Source organism: Tamandua tetradactyla, chromosome 16, assembly GCF_023851605.1.
Source record: "Tamandua tetradactyla isolate mTamTet1 chromosome 16, mTamTet1.pri, whole genome shotgun sequence".
Taxonomy (NCBI): Eukaryota; Metazoa; Chordata; class Mammalia; order Pilosa; family Myrmecophagidae; genus Tamandua; species Tamandua tetradactyla.
In genome coordinates, this window is record NC_135342.1 from 21,472,605 (window position 1) to 21,492,400 (window position 19,796).

The following is a 19,796-nucleotide window of genomic DNA, read 5'->3' on the forward strand; positions in this document are numbered from 1 at the left end:
TGGACAAGGGACAGACAGGACATGAGAGATGGGCCCATTATCATGGGAGAATTTGTAGTCTGAGTTTTCTCATTCTGCTTTACCTCCTAGGGATTTATTAGAACCCCATGCATCTGATTTCAGTCTTAAGATTGGACTCTGGAGGAGATTAACACTTGTCTCTAGTCTAGCCAGTGAAAGAAGCTAGTATATTATAGTGAAAGGAAAACCAGACTTTAGATCAAAATATTGATCATCTGGTCTTGGCTTTGCCCATGGCCATGGGAATGTGAGAAACTAAAGTTTTCTAGATCTCAATTTCCTTTTCTGGGAAAGGTGTTGGAGAATTTCATGGTCCCTCTCAGCACTAAGATTCTACTTCTGGTTTTTGGGATCCAATGAATGCTGCAAACACAAATCACAGCAGAAATTTTATTAGAAATGTGAGTAACATCCACAAGGTTTCTTTCTCTTGTCCATCAAATCTCTAGCTGCCTCTCAACTCATCAAGGAGTCAAAAGACTCCCAGTTAAAAGGGGTATCTTGAGAACCTCTTCTCAGGTACAGCAGACAAATATTTGTAGCAGCAGCAGCAGCTCTAACTTCCAAACTGAAATGGGAAGCCACGGGGCCCCATTTTCAGCCCTTCGGGGTTGAGTGAGAGGCAGGTGTACACATGTTTCCTTCACCTCCATGGGTCCCATAGCTAAGATCCCAGACATCAGCCTACAACCAGCCACAGTTGTACAGCCTCTGACTTCCACGGTTGAGTCAATGCCTCCTGTGAAACAAAGAGAGGGAGGGAGACAGATGTTTTGGGAAATCCAGTCCTCCCTCCTCCCTGAAATCCCAAGGGTCAGAACCTCTCAGGACCAACTCAGATATCCAGTTCTCCAGCCTCTGAAATGATCAGGTAGTCAGTTTACCTCCAGTGACCTGAAGTTTCCCTTGATAGCAGTGAGTTGTGCCATTGGGACAGGGAAGAGAAGGAGCACTGAAACAAGTCCCCAAAGCCACACAGGTTGGGCAGTGGAGGGTTGGTGGCACACTGGGAGCTGTAGGGGAAAAGAGAAGGGCAGTCAAGAGCAGGTCCTGCTTCTTGCAATGTCTCCCCTTGCTGCCTTCTCTTCTCCAAGTCTTTCCTGTTGAGGCCACTTTATCAAGGTCCATTTCTATGCTGTCAGAACCCCATGCACCTTAACCTCCAAACTCTAGGCTTAGGTTACAGAGATGAAAAAGACAAGGATCCTACCGCCTGGGATCCTTCTCCAGAAGGAGAAAGACATACAAATAATTAATTACTACTAAGTAGGTACTGGGTAAGGGATGCAATGGCAAAGGAATGGAAGAGGATCTAACTGTACCTAGAAGAATCTGGTATTTTTTCACAAAACTGATCATTGAGTTCAGACAGAGGATGAGTTGGAGTTAGCTATGTGAAAACGGGGGTGCAGGTAGCAATGGAAATAGCAAGGACAAAGACCTGAAGTTGACCGTGCTTGGTGGATTTGGGGAATGGTGAGAAGTTGCAGGGAGGATAGTCAACTGGTAGGTACAGGCATGGCTGGACTGTTTTTTTTTTTATGACCAGCATCCATTCCAGTTGGCCAGTACCATTTTTATTGTTAAGTATTTTGCATATAAGCCCCAGTTAGAAGCCAATGAATGAGCGGGAAAAGACAGATGAAGCTGAAAAGAAAGGCAGGGATCAGATAACTGTAGGCCTTAAGGCTATATTGCAGCATTTGGCTCTGGTCCTCTAGTAATGTGGAGCCAATGATTATTACAGTCATCACGCCACTACTCTGCTCAGAAACCTACACTGGAATCTTACTGCCTAACACAAAACCCTGTTTACACCCATCTTCACTCATGTCCTTCTGCTCTGAGTAGTGTTTAGACCATGAGATAATCATTCAGAAAAAGAAATACAAACAACTGGACTGTGAGGTCCTTTTGTGTATGGCCTACGTGGGACGAAGCCAAGGAAGAAGAGAGGGAAGGCATACAATCTCCTCAGGTGTTGATAGTTTATTAGCATCCATCTACCTCCTTCCAGGGTACCTGAGGTCTCTGCTGACTTCCAAAAAAGAGGTAAGGAGTCTTTGTCGTTGCAAAGGGATTCCTCACAGAAGTTACTGTAGGAGACTGCTACCAAGCCGGGGGGTGGGGTGTGCTGGACAAGGGTTATTGTCTCCATCTCTGCAACCGAGCAGCCCTTAGTGGCCAGAACAGCCATCTCAACTCCTGTTATGACAGAAGGGAGGGAAAGCGGATGGTGAGCCTAGCATTTAGGTTACTAATCACTCTCCCACCCAACCAGCTGTCCCATTCTCATTTTACCTGCTTCAATCAACAGTACAGTTTCCTGGCAAAATGTTCCTTTGTCACAAGTATCAATTTTCTCTGTGGTCCAGTTAAATGAACTGCCTGGATCCCCTTCTATAAACGTGGCTTTACCCTTGTTACAAAACAAAGATTGGGCCACTGGGAAGAAAAAGAGATAAAGATAAGCACTCGGACTTCTCCCAGGGCTAAAACCACTCCCTTTTCAACATAACTCCCCTTTCTGTGACCCAGCTGCTCTCCCCCCATCTGCCCCATACATACAGATCGGGGAGAAAGCTCCTAGGAGAGAGAGGAACAGCAAACCGTGGATATGACAGGTTCCCATGTCTTCTTTTAGAGAGGTTAGAAGGAGCTAATCAGCTTCTGTGATTTGATGGAGACAAGAGGAAACTTAAACCAGGTAGAAAGAGATTAAACTCCATGAATACTGACTTTAGGGTAGAGTTTACAATACATAAGACTAAGACTTCTGAAGTCAGTCTGCCCCTAACTAGCTTGTGAGTTTGAGCCAACATGTTGATTCTGCCTCAGTTTCCATAGTTGTGAATCCTGTTCCCTTAAACCAAGGAGTTCCACAATCCAGTACCTTCCAAGCCCAGGGCCCAGGAGTCTAGGTCCCCAAACCCATCCTCCTTCAGATGTCCAGGTTCAAACTTACTCTTCTTCAATCCCCAGGTTATCTCAGCCCACAGCCCCCTTCTCCACCAGAACCCAGGATTCTGAGACCCCAGCCATTTCCTAGCTAAGGACCCAGGAGTTCGTGTGGGAGTCACTTTTGCCTACAGGATCCGTGGTTCTGGGACACCAGCCCCTCCTCCCTCAGACCCAGGGGTCCCCGTCCCCAGTCCCCTCCTCCCTCAGGCTCAGGGGTCTGGGTCCTCAGTCTTCTCTTCCCTCAGAACCCAGCAGTCTGGGCCCTGGCCCCCTCTTTCTCTTTAAGGAACCAGAATTTCTCCTGGCTTCCAGACGACCTTGGCAGGATTTCATTACCTTGAAGGCAGACCCCTGAGCACCCGCGCTCTCTCCCGCCCTGTCTCCTCACGTTCTCTGACAGACACGGAAGGCGGGGCCAGCCTTGGCCCGACAGTTCACTCGAAGCACCATTGGCCAACGCAGAAGCCTCGGATGCACTCATTGGATGAGCTTGGAGGAACGCCTAACCCCATTGGCCCCAGAGGAGCCTTCTCCAGGCACCTTGGGGGAGGGTGGGACGCATGCGCAGAAGAGCTAGCAGCGCTGGGCAGCAAATGACCTTCCTTCACCCTTTACGCTGGGGGTTGGCGTTTCGGGTTTCTCCCCGGGCTTTCATCCACTTCCTGCCCAAATGACCTCTCATTTGAGAAGGGGAAATAAAATTTTAGACAAAATCTCTCCCAAAATCTCTCTGCAAAGGTAGAAGAGGAAGAAAAACAGTTTTTTGTTGTTGTTGTTGTTAAATAAGCATTAAACCAGAATGTGACGCCGTTCCTCCACTATAGTGATTGCAAAGAAAGGCGTTTAGAGAATCAAGCAGATGCAGCCCATTAAATGCTCTGCATGAAAGTTAACTAGTTCCCAAGTAAGAGGCCTGGGCAGCCCCATTTGTCACCCATGGCTCATCTTAAATTCACCTGATCATCGGACGGCCGTTGGATTTAATTGCTTCTATCCAAAGAAATAATAAAGCATCCCATCTGCACAACAGGGAGACGGTTACAATTTGGAGCCAGGTGCCTGAGTTAACCTGGTGATGGGAAGACAAGGGCGGAGCTATTATCTTCCTTGATGGTTACATTTCAGAGAGAGGGTGCTCAGGACCATGGGAAAGACATTCCTCAGTTGTAAGCTTGACGGGAAGCCTATTTAGGGACTTAAAGGGGCAGAGAAAGAATTTACAATAAGTTTTCTGAACTTGTGACCGAGTCGGCTGAGAGATCATTTAGCCTTGTCGTCCTTCACTTGCTTGCAGTGGCATCTGCCTCAGCCCAGCCTCTCCTGGAAGGCTGCAGGGGGGACGCCTGCTTGGGTCTGAGCAGGCAGCGTGATGGCAGAGGTTGCCATCAGACCTACACTGCATGTCCCTGTCAGTACCACAAGACATGCCATTCAGATTTGTTGTTGATGGAAGAAAATTCTATTTCAAATGTATGCAAGCCTTCCAGATGGAACACCTGGAACAACATCCCCGTTGTAAGTTTTCAGAATTTGGAAACTGTTTCTGTGAGTTAAGGTATAAGTGAATTTTTATTTTTATTTTTTTTGTGCATGGCAGGCACTGGGAATTGAACCCAGGTCTCCGGCATGGCAGGCGAGAACTCTGCCTGCTGAGCCATCGTGGTGCCCCCGAAAATATACTGCTCCCCTACCTACCGTTACTTCCAATATTTATTTTCATTAGAGAAAATGCCACTGTAAGAATGGTGATGGTAAAAGCTCTTAATTTTATGTAAAAATATATTGAGAACTTCCACGTTGGAAGTTAAAATATGGGAATCTTGTGGTAGACAATGTCCGTGATGAACTGTACAAATATAAAAAGTTATTTCCTGAACTAGGCCAGATGGATGACGCTTTTACAAGATGTTAATGATAGAGGGGTATACGGGGAAAATGTACCTATTGCAAACTATGGACTATAGTCAACAGTCATATTTTAATATTCTTTTTCAACAGTAACAAATGTACCACACCACCACTATGTGTCAATATTTATGGGGGGAAAAGGAATATGGGAGAATTAGGGTTTTTCTTTTTTCTTTTTATGTATACTTTGGATGGCTTCTATGCTGTATGAATCTCTCAATAAAATTGCATTAAAAAAAATATATATAAGGGTGCAATGGTGGCTCAGCAGTAGAATTCTTGCCTGCTATGCGGGAAACCTGGGTTCAATTCCTGGCCCATGTAGTTCCCGAACAAACAAAAAACCAAACAATTCAGCAAATGGTACTGCAATAACGGGATACTCACATGGAAAAAGAATGAAATGTGACCCCGCCATACAGCATACAAAATATATATATATTTGTTGGGTTTTTTTTTCCTTTTATATATTTGGGTTTTTTTTAACTTCCAAATGCTTAAAAAAAAAAATCTAGGGACATTTAATACACATATTCACATTAAGATAGCTGCTAGCTATATGACTTTAGGAAGAATATTATGTTCTTTCAGAGGCCTCCTCCCCAGAATAAATGTCTAAGCAAAATGAAATTATCTAAGACAGAAACATTGCAGTCAAATTATATTATAGTTCTAAATATTGTGCAATCATTTGGTGCCCTAAAATTCAAAACACAAATAAGTTTCTGATGTATGGAAGGAATGGGAAATAATTACATGTCAGATGCCTCTTGGGTCCTGAGGCCACAGGACAAAATGGGATGAGGTCTCAGGAGGCAGGAAAGGGTGAACCATCTCCCAGAAGGGCCTCGGCCAATCCCAGTCTGGTCTCAGCAGCTGGACGAGGGGCAGCGCCCACAGATTTGGGCAGAGAAAGTCTGTTGATGTGAAGGCAATTGGTGGGGTGACACTCACTGCTGGCTGGCTGGCTGGCAAGATTCTAGAAGCTTCAGAAGTTCTCAGAACAACCGAAGGGACTGTGCATCTAAGAGGAACAGGCTCGTGGAGGGGGCAGTCTTGAAGGCCCCTGATGGTTTTGGTCCTGCCTCCAGGAGCAAAATTAGAAAAAGGACAGAGAGAAATTTCCCTCCAATACTGGCTCACTGATGCCTGACCCCCAGCTTCCCCATGGCTCGGACCTGGGTCTCGGGGCCCTTGCCCCACTTCAGTCAATTCCCCACCCGGTTCCGGCTTAAACTATAAACCAGACCATGCCACTCCTCTGCTTAAACCTTCCAGTGGGATCCCATTTTGCCACAAGGAAGAGTCTAAGTCTTTAAGTGGCCCGTGAGCCATCCTGCCCCAAACTCCTGCCCCACTGCCCCAGCCCCACTGGCCTCCTGGCTGTCCCTGAAACACAGCAGCACACGCCCACCTCAGGGCCTTCACACGACTCCCCCCACTCTCTGGAACCTCCCCCTGCCCCAAATCCCCCTCCCTTCCCCAGGCCCCGGCTCTGAGGTCGCTTCTCCCCGAGAGGCCTCCGCTGGCCTCTTCTCTAGAAAAGGAGCTCCTCACACCCTCTGGCTCCCACCCTGCCTGATGCTTCTTCTGAGCACTTAACACCACCGGGCAGATGATCTGGGCTGAATTTGTTTGTTCATCCTAGACCTTTCCCAACAGGAACATAAGCTCAGGAGGATGGTGATTTGTGTTTGCTTTGTTTCCTGGAGTGTCCCCAGCCTCTGCAGCGGTGCCTGGCGGTGGAAGGCATCTACAAATATTAACTCAATATTTGGAGATGCCTGGGTGACTGGACTCGGGGAGGTGGTGACGCTCAAAAAAGAGGACTGGAACCCGCATCTCTCTGATTGAGACCTAAAGCTCTTAACTTTCACTGGCTACGCTGACTTCAGTGGCCCAGATCCTGGGGATTGTGGGGGGGAGGGTGGGGGATGGTGGCAGCCAAGGCCCGTCACCCTCCAGCTCTTTGGAACCTCTTCCACGCTGGCTCCTACCGTGGCCTGTTTGGTAGCTACCTCCTCGCCTCTGCACAGGTCCTTCTTTCACCCCGCCATGCCCTTCTCTCCTCCACTGACTCCCTGCCGCTTGTTGGACCCCTGACCCCTGACCTCTGGTGTTACTGCTGCTCAATATGCATTTGCTAAACTGCTGAACTCAGCCAGGGAAAGCAAAAGCACCCACCAAGCTCCAGCTCCAATGTCCAGAGCTCCTTGTCTGTGCCTTTGTATTAAGAATTTTCACTCTGTGGTATAATGGCTGTGAGCGTATGCATTCCTGTGTGTGCGTGTGTGTTTACGTGAGCATCTGGATTCTGTGTCCGCTTCTTTCCACCTCTGTCTAACTCATCCCTGTATACCAAAGGCTAAAGAAAGCCTCTCAGACCCCGAGATGGGAAAGACAGACTCACCATGAGCCATCTCACGCCACAGTCTCTCTTCCATTCATCCTCCAGACCTTTCCAATTCTCCTCTATTCCTGTGGGAAAAATCCAACCCCTCACCCTGGACTTGGTGAGCAGGCACCACCCTGTCCCCACGCCCCTGTGATATCCACTCCCAGAGTTCCTGTCTTTTCCTGTCTTCTTAGCTTTGGGCACACTGTCCCCCTCCCCCTGTCCCGCATGCATCTGTCTGCCCTGCAAACTGCCTTCAAAGTCCAGCTGTAACCCAGGCCCCAGCCCTCAGTGCAGCACAAGGGCAGGACACAGTGCCATTCTCCAGCCACCAGGTTTGTCCCCCTCCAGGCCACTGCACAGCTACTCCCTCTCACCCCAGCACCCTCTTCCTTTCCATCTGCCGCAAACCTTTAACAACCAAGTGTGCACACTTTGGGCTTAAACCGCCTGTTTCCCTCTTAAACTTGAAACCACAGAATGTCCTTTGACCAGATTTCCTGCTTATCTTTTTGGAAACAAATGGTTCCCTAATCTCAAGCATCTACCTTGCCCTCTGTCCACGTTTCTGTATCTCCTTCCCCTTTTCTCTTGATCCAGTGAGTGCCTGTAGAGGATAAAAATCTCTGCCAACTGCCAGAAGCCAGCTATCTGTTTTGGGGGCTCTCTGCTTGCTGTCAGAGAGATAACAGTATTCTTATCCTCACCTGGGTTTCATGCCAGTTCTCCAGGATACCTGACGTGCTAAAAAGTTCTTACTCTTCTTAAAAACAACTTCCATTCCCTTTAGGCCATCTGTGAAGGCTTTTCTTACTAACCTCTTCTAATTCTCATCAGTGATGAGCCAGGAACTGGGCAATTATGGAAAACCAGGCCAGCCACTGCCCATTTTCTTGGGTGCCAGGTGGTCCCTGCCCCTTTTCATTCCTTTCCTTTAGAACAATATTCCCCACCCCAGTCACCATCACCCAAGTGGGACCCAGGGGTCTGCCCTCCCCATGGCCCCAATATCTACAGCTCTGGGAGAAGATTCCCTGGAGGGAAAACAGCAGAGAGAAGGGTTGCCTTGGCTGTTGGCTCTGGTGCATCGAAGGAGAGAGCTGATGGGGCTCTGTAGTTTGGTCGGACCACAGGGCATTAAAAAGACGGTGGTTGCCAGGGTAATGGTTGAAAAGTGCCGATGCTCATATTGGATGGCCTTGCTTTAAATCTCGGCTGCGTGGGACGTGGAGGCAATTTCTTAACCTATTTATGCATTAGTGTCCTCATTTAGTAAGTGGAAATAATAACACCATCCTCGCTGGGCTGTTGTGAGGATTTAACAAGATCCTTCTTGTAAATATTTAACACATTTCAGCCCGTAAAACCTCTTCGTGAATATAAGCTACAGTTCTTAGTGGCGTAACTCCTATGTGTGAGTTTCCTTAAGCGCAAAATGCATTTGATGACATCTGTCTTACCAGCTCGGGGTGAGGATGAAGCCTTTTCACATATCCCCCTGCAGGCCCACCTCCCTGATTCAGTACCCTCCTCCCTTAGGGTCCCAAGATGTGGCCCCCCGGTACCTCTCCCTTATGATGCAGGAGATTGGGCCCCAGGCCCCTCCTCCCTCAGACCCAGGAGTCCTGACCCCAGGCCCCCCACAACCACCTTTTTTTTTTTCTAAATTCCTTTTCTCAATTAGAAAATAAGCTGTTTCAAAATCCAGATCTTCCCCAATCAGCTGTCTGGTCCTGGAAATTTCACGTGACCTCTGGGTCTTTGGTTTCTTCATCTGCATAAAGTGAAACAGGTTAATTATGTGAACCTCAAGTTTCCATCCATCCTGTGTTTCGGTGAGCTCCTTTTTCTCTTTGCCTCTCTTATCCTAGTACAGACGCCCTCCTTCTTTCTAAGGGAGCAAACTCTGGGGAGATGGGGAAAGCGGAGTGGGTCTGTTGTATGCAGCCTCCCCCATTGCCTCATGGCCACATCTCCAGAGGAGGCGTTAGGAAACAGCCAATGAGGGGCCATCAGCAGCAGGGGCTCTGCAGGGGCTCCCCTGAGAGGCAGAAGACACTGATGGGAAATGCTGTAATTGAAACTGGGTCCCCTGATCTCAGTGGGAGAAAAGGAGCATCCTGGGTGGCCGAGCAGTGACACACAACGTTCAGAGACCAAGTAGCCCCAGTCTCCGAACTCAGCCACTGATCAAAAACATCCTCATAGCATATTGACAGGCCAGACTCCATGGTGAAGCTAAATGACCAGGGCGTCCCTAGAAATGACATGTCTACTGGGTGCTGCTTGATAAGTGGGTGGAAATTTTTTTACTTCTGATGGGAAGAAATCTAAATTTATTCACCACTTTGGAATGTGTGTCCTCTTACCCAGCTCAGATGAAGCTATTTTGCAGACTTGGAAGTCTGTGAGTAAGAGAGAGGCTGGGTCTTTTTGAGAAGAGTCCTGCAGTGCAGCCAGAGGTGGAGATAGTGACTCTTCCCCCACACCACAGAGATCTGGGCCGTTTATCTAGAGGGGTTGTGAGCCAGTCAGTGCTCAGGGAAATGTTCATACCTTCCAAGGGTTGTTTGGGTGATTGGTCAGGAGAGGTTCCATTCCACCACGATGGACTTTGGACTCAAGCCTTTGTCACAGTGGGTCTATGGGACCAGAGATTCTGTGGTTTTTTATGTATAATAAGAATAGGTACGTGACAAAATCCCTACTTAGGTTCCCTGACCTGTGGAGTGAGGACTATTATAGTAGGAAAGGCCAAAAGATGCCCGAAACACTGTCACCACCCCTGCCAAGATATTAAATCAGAAGCAATGAGGCACCCTGGGGAGGGTTTCAGAAATTAGCACCAATATCAAAGCTTAGAGCCGCAGGGGCATGGATTGCTTGCACATTTCCATTCACCTCACGTGTTTGGTTAGTGCAAAAGCAGAAAGGTCTAGAGAATGAATGCAGGTTATTGCAAACTTAAGTGGCAAGGACAATTGTAGTTGAAGTTCTGGGTATGGTTCCTTACAGACTCTGGATATGCAGCTACTGGATATGCATTTTTCCATATTTATCAGCAAAGAGAAGCAGAAGCATTTAAATTCACATTTCTGGAACAAGAGTACACCTTTGCCTTGCTGCCTTGTGGCAGAGTCAGCTCTCCTGCTTTTTATTATAATATCGTTCTCAGGGAACACCTGATCTCTTGCATGCGGAACATCACACCGGTACACTTATGGATGACCTTATTCTGCGCAGACCCAGTGAGTAAGAAGTAGCAAGCACCCTCAATGACTTAGAAATAAGATACATGTGTGCTAGAGGGTGAGAGATAAATTGTGTAAGCATCCAGTCTTCTATCACACGGGGTGAAAGGTAGGGATCTACAGGTCCGGGGCATGAACCAACCTTCCTCCTAAACTGAAAGACAAATTGTTGTATCTTGCGCTGCCCTCCTCTAAGAATAAGAAAGGTCCCTTCAGGGTTTGGAAGCAAAATATAGCCCATGTTGACATGCTAGTCAAACCCATTCATCACGTCCCCCACAAGACTACCAGCTGTGAGTAGATCTTAGAGCAAGAGAGGGGTCTGCAAAAGGTCCAGACTGGAAATCCAGCTGCCCTTAACCTTAGGCAATGGGACCCAGCAGAATCAATGTTACTGAAAGTTCCAGTGACATAGAGACAACAGGAGAACCATAGCAGGAACCCAAAGTTTGGGGTCAACTGCTTGCTTTCTTCTGCACACAACTACATCCCATTTAGAATGCACCTCCTGAATTGTTACTGGGCCCACAGGTAACAATCAGCAGATGAATGAAGGCTATGCATAGTTACAACAAATTAACTAACTCTCCCCAGGGCTAACCTGGCTGTTGACTGTACTAAGGGCCCATTCCAACAAAGGTAGAGGCGAACACTAGCCCCTGTGTGGGTGTCCTTTGACAGCGGGACTATCCATGCACTGGAGATAAGTTTGACTACACAGAACATATCCCATTGTGGAGGGGTCCAAGCTTTATCATCACGGGAGAGACACATACTCTGAGCTTGAACTTGCCTTTCCTGGATCAGTGCTTCTGTCAACACTGTCATTCAGAGATTGCCTTCTCAATTGCAATGGTCTCTCATACAGAATTGCCTCCAACCGGGGATGCCATTTAAGGCAAAGGAAGTGAAGCAATTAACTCACCCATGGGATGCACTGGCCTCCCCAGATCTCCATTATACAGGGACATTTGGCTTATCAAAATAGTGAAATGGTCCATATTTGGCTTGCTGTGGCACGAGGTGAGAGACCATACCCCTTCATCCAACAGGAAATGGTATACATCCTAAGCCAATGGCCAATCTATCATGCCACTTCCCCTATAGCCAAAATGCACATGCCCAGGAAACAAGGGAAAGAGATAGAAGTGGTACCTCCCACTATTATACCTAACAACCCACTTATGGAATTTTTGCTTCTTGTCTCTGTGACCTCAGGTTTGCTTGGTGAAGAATCATCTCATAGGCCTAAAGTGCCCTAGCCATTTGGGATTCCTCATGCTTTCCAACAACAGACAAAGAAGTGTTCGCTCTGAGGACCAGGGTGACTGAACCTGATTAGCAGGGGCAAATTGGGTTGCTGGGTCAAGGAGGCCTATGTCTGGAATACAGGGGATCCATTGGGGGTAATATTTCCTTGGCCAGCGGCTCTTTGTTCAGGGGGAAACCTAATAAAGAGAAAGCCATCAAAGACTCACTCCCTATAAGAATGAAGATTTGGGTCAATGAACAGGTACCAAAAACCATCTAGCCCGGGTATTGGCACGTGGCAAGGAAAAGTGGAATGGGTATTAGAAGAAGGTGGTTCTGATTACCACCAGCTACACACCCAGGAACTCAGCAGTGTTGTTTCATATTCCCCCTTCCCCCCATATGCTATATGAAATGCTAGCAGGCTAACACAGAGGCAATATGATTTCACTGACAAAACCACATGATGCTCGGTGATTTAGTAACCGACGGGAAGTATGTGTTTTCGGTACTGAGAGAGCCCATCTGTCATCTGGACAAAGGAACCGAGGGGATGCTGAAAGGGAACGGGTGGACTGTGCCGGACACTTCCTGCCTCCTTCTCCAAATTCACTGTCATCCCCTCCCCCACCCTGTTCTGCCCTGTGAGTGGCAGCCCTATAGGGACCATGTCAATGGGATTTCCTGCCTCTGGCTTCCTGCTGGGTCCAGCCAACAGGGAGCCCCAAGAGGAGGCCAGAGGGAGGAGCTTGAGTAAGATCAGGGCCTTCATTCCCCAGCTCCTTCCATATAGTGTCACTGTGAGCTGGATGGATTTCATTTTGAGTCTGGTCTCCTGCTGGGCAGACCTCCCTGAAGAGCTGTCTGTCTGTCTCACTCTCACTCAATATTTTACATACACACATACATATACATCATACATACATGCATACATACATATCTCTATCTGTCTTTAGTTCAAGCTCTGGCGACCTCTCCATGTTCCAGTAGGATGGGAACAGCCTTGGGGAAATACGTTAGCCCTTGCATTTCCCTACATGATGCACACATTTTTGTCAGTTTTCTCATTTTTAACCTCTCCTCAAGTCGCTCAGGTGGGATGAGCCCCTGCTTGTGTTGGGGCCACACCTGCAAGGGTAGAAGCCTCATTGGTTGTGGGCACCTTCACCCCCCAGGTCATGGTGATGCCCAACACCTTTGGCTGCAGCCCCTGAAGGCTCTGCTACTCGTGTTGTAGTGGAGACATGTAGTGGGAGATCCCTTCCCACATGCTGGATCTCTGGGTGTCCTGCCCTCCCCTTCACAAAGAAAGACCCCTGGAATTAGGGAGCAGATGGGATCTTTATTATCAAAAACATGCGGCCACTCCTTGAATAGCCACTCTCCCACAGAGCAAGTTCAGTTGTTCCCAGGCCTTCACAAATGTCGTTACCAGGTGATAAGGTCTGTGGGTGGTGTATGGGTGTGTAGGGGTGGGGGGGTGATGATCATGGAAAAGATGGGAAAATAATTAGGTGTCCAAGTCTGTTACGTCATGAGATCAGAAGGAAGGTTGGGTTTGGGAGATCAGCAGGGTATAAGAACCATGGGGGAATGGAATCAATAGGGAGGATAAAGCACCCCCAAAACAAAGTGCCAGGGACAGCCCCAGTCCCACCACCCAAGCCAAGCAGGGGGCAGGTGCAACTCCATCTTGGAGAAGAGGCTCTTCCTTAGGGTTCTCAGGTTCAACGTTCTCAGTCACCGAGAAGACCCCAATATCCTGGGTGTGGTTCAGCAAGGTGCTGGAAGATTTGGTCAAGCAGCCCTGCACGCCTACTGTAGTTTGTAAGTTACCTAGAGGTTGAAGGCCAAGTTAGAAAGGATGCAAAGTTCAGCACATCTTAAAGTCCTAAGACCCAGGAATCCCGGCCCTTCCCCTCTTCCCTCAGACCTAGAAACCTCCCACTTCAAGACCAGTGAGGCCCCCTACTCACTCTTCTCTCAAGACCCAGGATTCTTCGACCCAGCTTTCTCCTCCCTCAGACGCAGGGATCCAGGGCCCCAGCTCCTACCCTCAGACCCAAGATTCAGGGCCTCCAACTCCCTCCTCCTCAGGAGGAGGCCCTCAGCACTCACCTCCCCAGGTACGAATTGTGCCACTGTAACAATGGGTCGTGCCCTTAGGGCACGTGATGACCCTGGAGAAAAGGCAGGATGATCCCAAATTCACGCACACAGGACACTGCTTGGCTCCTGGGGCAGGAGCCTCTGGAAAGCAGGGAGAAATTTGGGGGTACAAAGGTCTGGCCCCAGCTCTCCCGCCCCAAGCCCTGGCTTCTCTGAGGCTCCAGGCTCCCATCTCTCTGTGTCCCTGGTCCTTCCCAGCCAGGGGATCCCATACCTGAGGGAGGGAGGGCTTTCAGCAGCACACTGCTACTGTTAGCATTGTTGCACCAGCTGGAGGAGCAGACGTGAGCATAGGAGGCGACCAGCACTCCAGGACGCCTGGAGTGTATGGAGACAGTCCGGGTATACCTGACCTGAGCTGAGATGCAGCCTTTGCTCCCCAATAAGGTCGATTGGTGTCCTGAGGAAATGAGAGAGTAAGTGCTGGGCTGGGGTAGGAGGAGACCCAGGGGGAGGTAGGAGCTAGGGAGCCGGATGTGGGGATCCCAGCAGGCTCAGCAGGTAGTGGGGTGACTGCAGGTTTCCTCATTGTGGCAGGACAGGTCATGTTTAGAGCACAGGCTGGTGCCAGAGCCCGGGTCCTCTCCCACCTCCCAGCTCTGCCACCTCTCAGCTGTTCATCCATGAGGCAGTCACATGACACCTCTGTGCTCTGACTTCTGTTTAGAAAAGAGCCTGGAATGTGGTGATGGCCACATGAGAGCCCACCAACCCACCTGGGTATGTGCATAGCTCACTCCCTTACCTCGTCCTAGTTCTTGCTCAAATGTCACCTTCTCAGGAGTGACCCCCTTGAGCACTCATTTTTAAATTGCAATCTTTACCTTGGTTTCCCTACTCCATCGAACCCTACTTCCCTGATGGATTTCCCTCCATAGCTCTCATCTTCATCCCTATGTCTTGCTCTTTCTAAAATAAAATTTGTTTTCCCTGTTTCTCCAGTGGTGCATAAAGCCCCAAGAAGGCTGACTCGATTGGATTTATGGTGCCCCAAAGAGTGTTTGGAGCACATAGATATTCAATAAGCATTTATCAAATCAGTATCATTGAGGTCCCTCGACACCATCACTGTTCTGGGCTCTTAGCATAGATTGTTGCATCAGGAAACCCAGCAAGGTGTATATGTTATCGCTACCACCTTGCCCCCATTTTTCAGCAGGGGAAACCAAAGCACAGAAGGGAAGAGTAAGCCCAGCCCCAGGGCCGGTTGAAACAGGGAGGGAGCATGGGCAGAAACATAAGGGACAGAATCGGGGCGGGTCACAGGGGACCCTTGTCCTCCTACCCAACCCAAGTACCTGTGTCTATCAGCAGCAGCGTCTCCTGGCACAGCTCCCCAATGTCACACATCTGTTTCCCGTTGACATCCCATTCCGTGGGTTCCTGACTCAGGTTGGATCTCAAGGTAAGTGTGACACCCCGATGACAGACTGGAAAATCTGGGGGGATTAAGCAGGGTTTATTCAATCCAGGAAGCCAGATCTGCCTGACACCCATCCTGTCCCCCTGGGGTCCCAGGTCAGGCCCATGGCCGTTCCAGGGGACCTAGCTGCAGAGGCCCTCAGGCTCTGACCAAGAAGGAGCCCCTTCTTCTTTGCCCACTTTCTGCCTCAACTCCTGCAGGGAGCATCCTCTCACCACCCCCCGGAAGGCAACTCCACTTTTGGGTGCAAGCTGCATCTGTCTGAGCCAGAGCCTGTGGCTAGTCCCTCTCTGTGTCCTCCCATCCTCATCGGATGAATGAGGAGGGCAGCCTGAGCCACCACGTGCAAGTCCATTGTTTCTTTTAACTGAGAAACCCTAGGTTCCAAACCAAAAAATACTCAAACACCTAGCTTGTACTGAATATTCACCCTGGAGCAGGCTGTCTGCAGGTGCTTTCCAAGGAACCACCCACTTCAGTCTCCCCCAGGGGCCCACCCTAACTGGGCCACGGCTTTTCATCCCCACGGCAACCCTCAGCATCTGTGTTTTCAAGATGGGGAAATGGAGGCCGAGAGTTGGCTAAGTAGCTTGCTCAAGGTCCCCGAGCTCGGAAGTGGCAGCGCTGGGCTTGGACTCAGACATTCTGGCACCTGGAGATGGGACGGGAAGACGGTTGCTGATGACTGTCCCCAGCTGCCTCGGCCCTGAGGAGTCTAGTTTGGAAACCAGAGCCCTAGCGCTTCTCTCAAGGCCATCAGTGGCATGTGTGGATGTGTCCCCCAATGCACAAATTCCTGGAGTCAGCATCCACGAGCCTGTGTCACCCTCACGACAGGCTCACCAAGGCAGGCTGCACGTTTCCCCAGGTCACAGACGACGAAGCTGCAGCTCTGGATCCCCACCTCCAAGCTTGCTCCACCCCCACCACCTGCCCCCATCTCCCCAGCCCAGCCTTCCCCAGTCACGGGCACCTTCTCGTTTCCCATTGCTCAAGCCGAAAACATTGCTGTCATTCATGACAATGACCTTTCTCTCATGGGCCTTATTGCATCCATCAGGAAATCCTGTCAGTTTAAGCTGAACAATTTCTCCAGACCCTGCCTCCTTCTTACCCCAGCTGCTGCTTATACCAGGGTTGAAGACCCCAATACATCTCACCTGCCTCCTCTGAGGTCTCTCTCTGTCCCCCCACGCACACACACCCCGCTGCCACCTTATTCTAGTTTCCACCCATCAGCCACAGGAAACCTCATGAACCAGACCATGTCACTCCTCTGCTTGAACCTTCCAGTGGGATCCCATTTTGCCACAAAGAAGTTTCCAAGCTTTTAAGCGGCCCATGAGCCCCGACACCTCTGGCCTCGCCCGACCTCCCCATCCTGCCCCACGCTCCTGCCCTACTGCCCCAGCCCCGCCGGCCTCCTGGTTGTCCCTGGAACATGGCAGCAGTCGCCCACCTCAGGGCCTTAACATGACTCCCCCCACTCTCTGGAGCCTCCCCCTGCCCCGAATCCAAAAGCAGCTCCTCACACCCTCTGGCTCCCACCCTGCCTGATGCTTCTTCTGAGCACTTAGCACCACCAGGCAGATGATCTGGGCTGAATTTATTTGTTTGTTGATCCTCGACCTTTCCCAACAGGAACGTAAGCTCAGGAGGATGGTGATTTTTGTTTGCTTTGTTTCCTGGAGTGTCCCCAGCCTCTACAGCAGTGCCTGGCGGTGGAAGGGGCTCATTAACTCAGTATTTGTAGATGCCTCGGTGACTGGTCTCTGGGAGGTGGAGATGCCCAAAAGACAGGACTGGAACCCGCTTCTCTGATTGAGACCTTAAGCTCTTAACTCTCGCTGGCCATGCTGACTGCAGAGGCCCAGATCCTTGAAGGGGTAGGGAGGGCAGCCGAGACCTGTCACCCTCCAGCCCTTCGGCAACTCTTCCACGCCGGCTTCTGCCTGTTTGGGGCCAACTATGGTCCGGTGCCCAGTGCTCAGCCACCTCCTCACCTCTGCACGGGCCCTTCTCTCACCCGGCAGTGCCCTTCTCTCCTCCACTAACTCCCTGCCACCTGTTGCCCTGGTCCCTGACACCTGGTCTTGCTGCTGCTCAATTTTCTAAACTGCTGAGCTCAGCCAGGGAAGGCAAAAGCACCTGCCAAGCTCCAACTCCAACACTGAAAGATAAGAGAATAGGAACGTAACTTAAGACTAAGCCTCTGTGGCTTAATAGCTATGTGATATTCCTAATAGCTGTGTGGTGTGTGTGAGGTGTGGGGTGGGCACCTGTGTGTGTAGTACAGTGTAGGGTGTGCTGGGCATGTGTTGTATGTGGTGTGTATGTGTGGTGTGTGGTGTCTACGTGGTACGTGATGAGTGTGATGTGAGATGTGACGTGTGTGACATGTGATCTGTGCTGGGAGGGGCAGGAGGTGCTGGTGTGTGGTCTGTGTTACGTTTGACTTGCTTCTGGATTGAGGAATGTTGCCTAGTCCCAGTGCTGAAGGCAGATAATTAAAACCAGCATTACTTGCAAGAGAGATAAAGGGCTCAGACTCTGGCCCTCATTGTTCAGCATCCTTCTGTAGCTCCCAACTGGCCTTGGGAGAAAGTCCAGCCCCTCAGCCTGACCAATCACCGGGCCCCTTACCTACCTCTCCACTCCTTCCACCAACATCCATTCCCGGACATGCCAGGTTCCTGCCTTCTTGGCCTTGGACCCACAGTTTCGTGTGCTCGGCAGAGCTCTCCCACCACCCCACATCCCTTTGTCAATCTGGAAAACTGTAGTCATCCCCCATCCCTGCTCCACCCCTTCCCTTGAAGAGGCCCTCTGAAAGCAGCAGGTTTTTTCCCACCTCCAGGCCTTCGCACATGCTGTTCCCACTGCTTGCTAGTACTCCTTTCACTCTTCTATGAATAAATTTCCCAGCTCATCTTTAAGACAAGGCACACAGGCCTCTGCCTCTTTGAAGCCCTCCTTCTAAGGCCCACCATCCCAGGCCATCAGTCTCCTCCTGCTCCTCTGAGCTCCCTAGGTCCCACATTGCCCTCTGCTCTGCCACAGCACTGACTATCCGAGTCTATGACATCTCTGCCTCCTAGTCTGAGAGCTGAGGACTGAATTGGGTCCCCCACAAAAGACATATTCAGGTCCCAACCCCTGGTCCCGTGGGCATGGACCCATTTGTAAATAGGACCTTTGAGGCTGTTATTAGTGAAGGTGTGCCCAAACTGAGTGAAAATGGCCTTAGCCCATATAGCCAAAGGTCTTATAAGCAAGGAAGTTGGACACAGAAAGAGAAGCCACAGGGAGCAGCCAGAAGCTGGAAGTTGATGGAGCCCAGAAGAGAAAGGAGAAGATGCACCTATGTGCACTGTCATGCGATGGAAAAGCTGAGGAACCCTGAAGATTGTCAGAAGATATCAACCCCGAAAGGAAGCAAATCTGCTAGCTTCTGAAACCTCAAGCCAATAAATTCCTGTTGTTAAGTCAACCCATGGCAAGGTGTTTTAGCAGCCAGAAAACTAAAACAGAGCCCTTTGGGGGTCGGGCTAACTCAACTGGGGTCCCCATGGGAGACCTAGGAGTCCTGCATGAGCGCCCTTCAGCAAGCACATCTTGAGTACCTGCCCTGAGCCAGATTCTGGGCTGCCTGAGGCTGGAAACCGTGATGCCAGAGACAGCCAGGTCCTGTCCTCAAGAGGCTCCAGGTGCAACCAGAAAGGCAGATCCAAACACAAAGAGGAATGTGGGTTGAGCTTGCTCAGTTCCCTCCTTTGACCTTCTGACTGACAAGGGCAGATGAGGAAACTGAGGTTCAGACTGGGGAGGCCTTTTTCCCAGGGAAACTGGGACACCTATTCAACTCTTGGGGCTTCTCTCCAAGCCCCTGCCCACCCCAGGGCCCTTCCTATCAAGCCACTCCAGAGTGCAGAGCCCAGCTGGGCTGCATTTAAGTGCAGTACCTTCCCAGGGTTCCCATTTGGCTGCTGTCTTCCCTGTCATACCTGAAGCACCCCAGATTTTCTGTTTCCAATGCAGCAAGGCTACTGGGGGGCTCCAGCACCTTGGGTTGGGGAATGGGTCAGCATGGTGGAGAGGCTGGGGTGGTCAATGGGAAGCGTCTCTCCCTAGGTTACTGGAGCTCAGGGGTGTGGAGCAATAGAGTTGGAAACCACCAGTGAGCCCAGCAAAATGACACTTGGCTAAACTAGTGAACACCTGCCCGGGTGGAAACCCTCAGACGTCCGTGCACTCACTTGTGCTGCACCCGAAGTCGCATCCAAGGCAAGACCCCTGCCTCTCTTCTTCCCACCTCCTCTGCTGTCCCCAGAGGCTTCTCACTTACCCAGATGCCCCTCCCACCCGGCCGCGATGCCGGAACTGTGTCCTTCTTGAGTCATTTGAAAGTCCCCTGGGC

At 50.1% G+C, this 19,796-nt stretch overlaps 2 protein-coding genes across 2 annotated transcripts in view; both read right to left on the bottom strand.

The window, feature by feature from the left end:
- Positions 1 to 397: 397 nt before the first annotated feature.
- On the bottom strand, positions 398 to 5,853 carry TEX101 (testis expressed 101). Its single transcript, XM_077131635.1, has 8 exons — positions 5,647 to 5,853; positions 3,939 to 4,051; positions 3,319 to 3,712; positions 2,590 to 2,691; positions 2,323 to 2,466; positions 2,044 to 2,226; positions 906 to 1,034; positions 398 to 760 (listed from the first exon to the last, which is right to left on the bottom strand). Exons 4-8 carry the CDS (start codon positions 2,651 to 2,653, stop codon positions 537 to 539), a joined length of 744 nt encoding a protein of 247 aa, XP_076987750.1. The 5' UTR covers positions 2,654 to 2,691; positions 3,319 to 3,712; positions 3,939 to 4,051; positions 5,647 to 5,853; the 3' UTR covers positions 398 to 536.
- Positions 5,854 to 13,118: 7,265 nt separating this feature from the next.
- The window catches only part of CD177 (CD177 molecule), a 91,140-nt gene continuing 84,462 nt past the window's right edge, over positions 13,119 to 19,796 (bottom strand). The window contains exons 6-9 of the mRNA XM_077131644.1: positions 15,255 to 15,395; positions 14,171 to 14,356; positions 13,906 to 14,037; positions 13,119 to 13,623 (exon numbers count right to left, since the gene is read on the bottom strand). Of these exons, the coding sequence (XP_076987759.1) occupies positions 13,328 to 13,623; positions 13,906 to 14,037; positions 14,171 to 14,356; positions 15,255 to 15,395 (755 nt within the window). The 3' untranslated portion in view covers positions 13,119 to 13,327. The remainder of the gene's footprint in view (positions 13,624 to 13,905; positions 14,038 to 14,170; positions 14,357 to 15,254; positions 15,396 to 19,796) is intronic.

What these genes read in the sequence shown, in the direction of transcription:
- TEX101 (XM_077131635.1), bottom strand. Translation starts at nt 2,653, where the DNA reads ATGGGAACCTGTCATATCCACGGTTTGCTGTTCCTCTCTCTCCTAGGA. An exon ending in TGTACTGTTGATTGAAGCAG is followed by an intron (nt 2,227 to 2,322) that starts GTAAAATGAGAA and finishes CTGTCATAACAG; the next exon opens with GAGTTGAGATGGCTGTTCTG. An exon ending in GAAGTCAGCAGAGACCTCAG is followed by an intron (nt 1,035 to 2,043) that starts GTACCCTGGAAG and finishes TTTCCCCTACAG; the next exon opens with CTCCCAGTGTGCCACCAACC.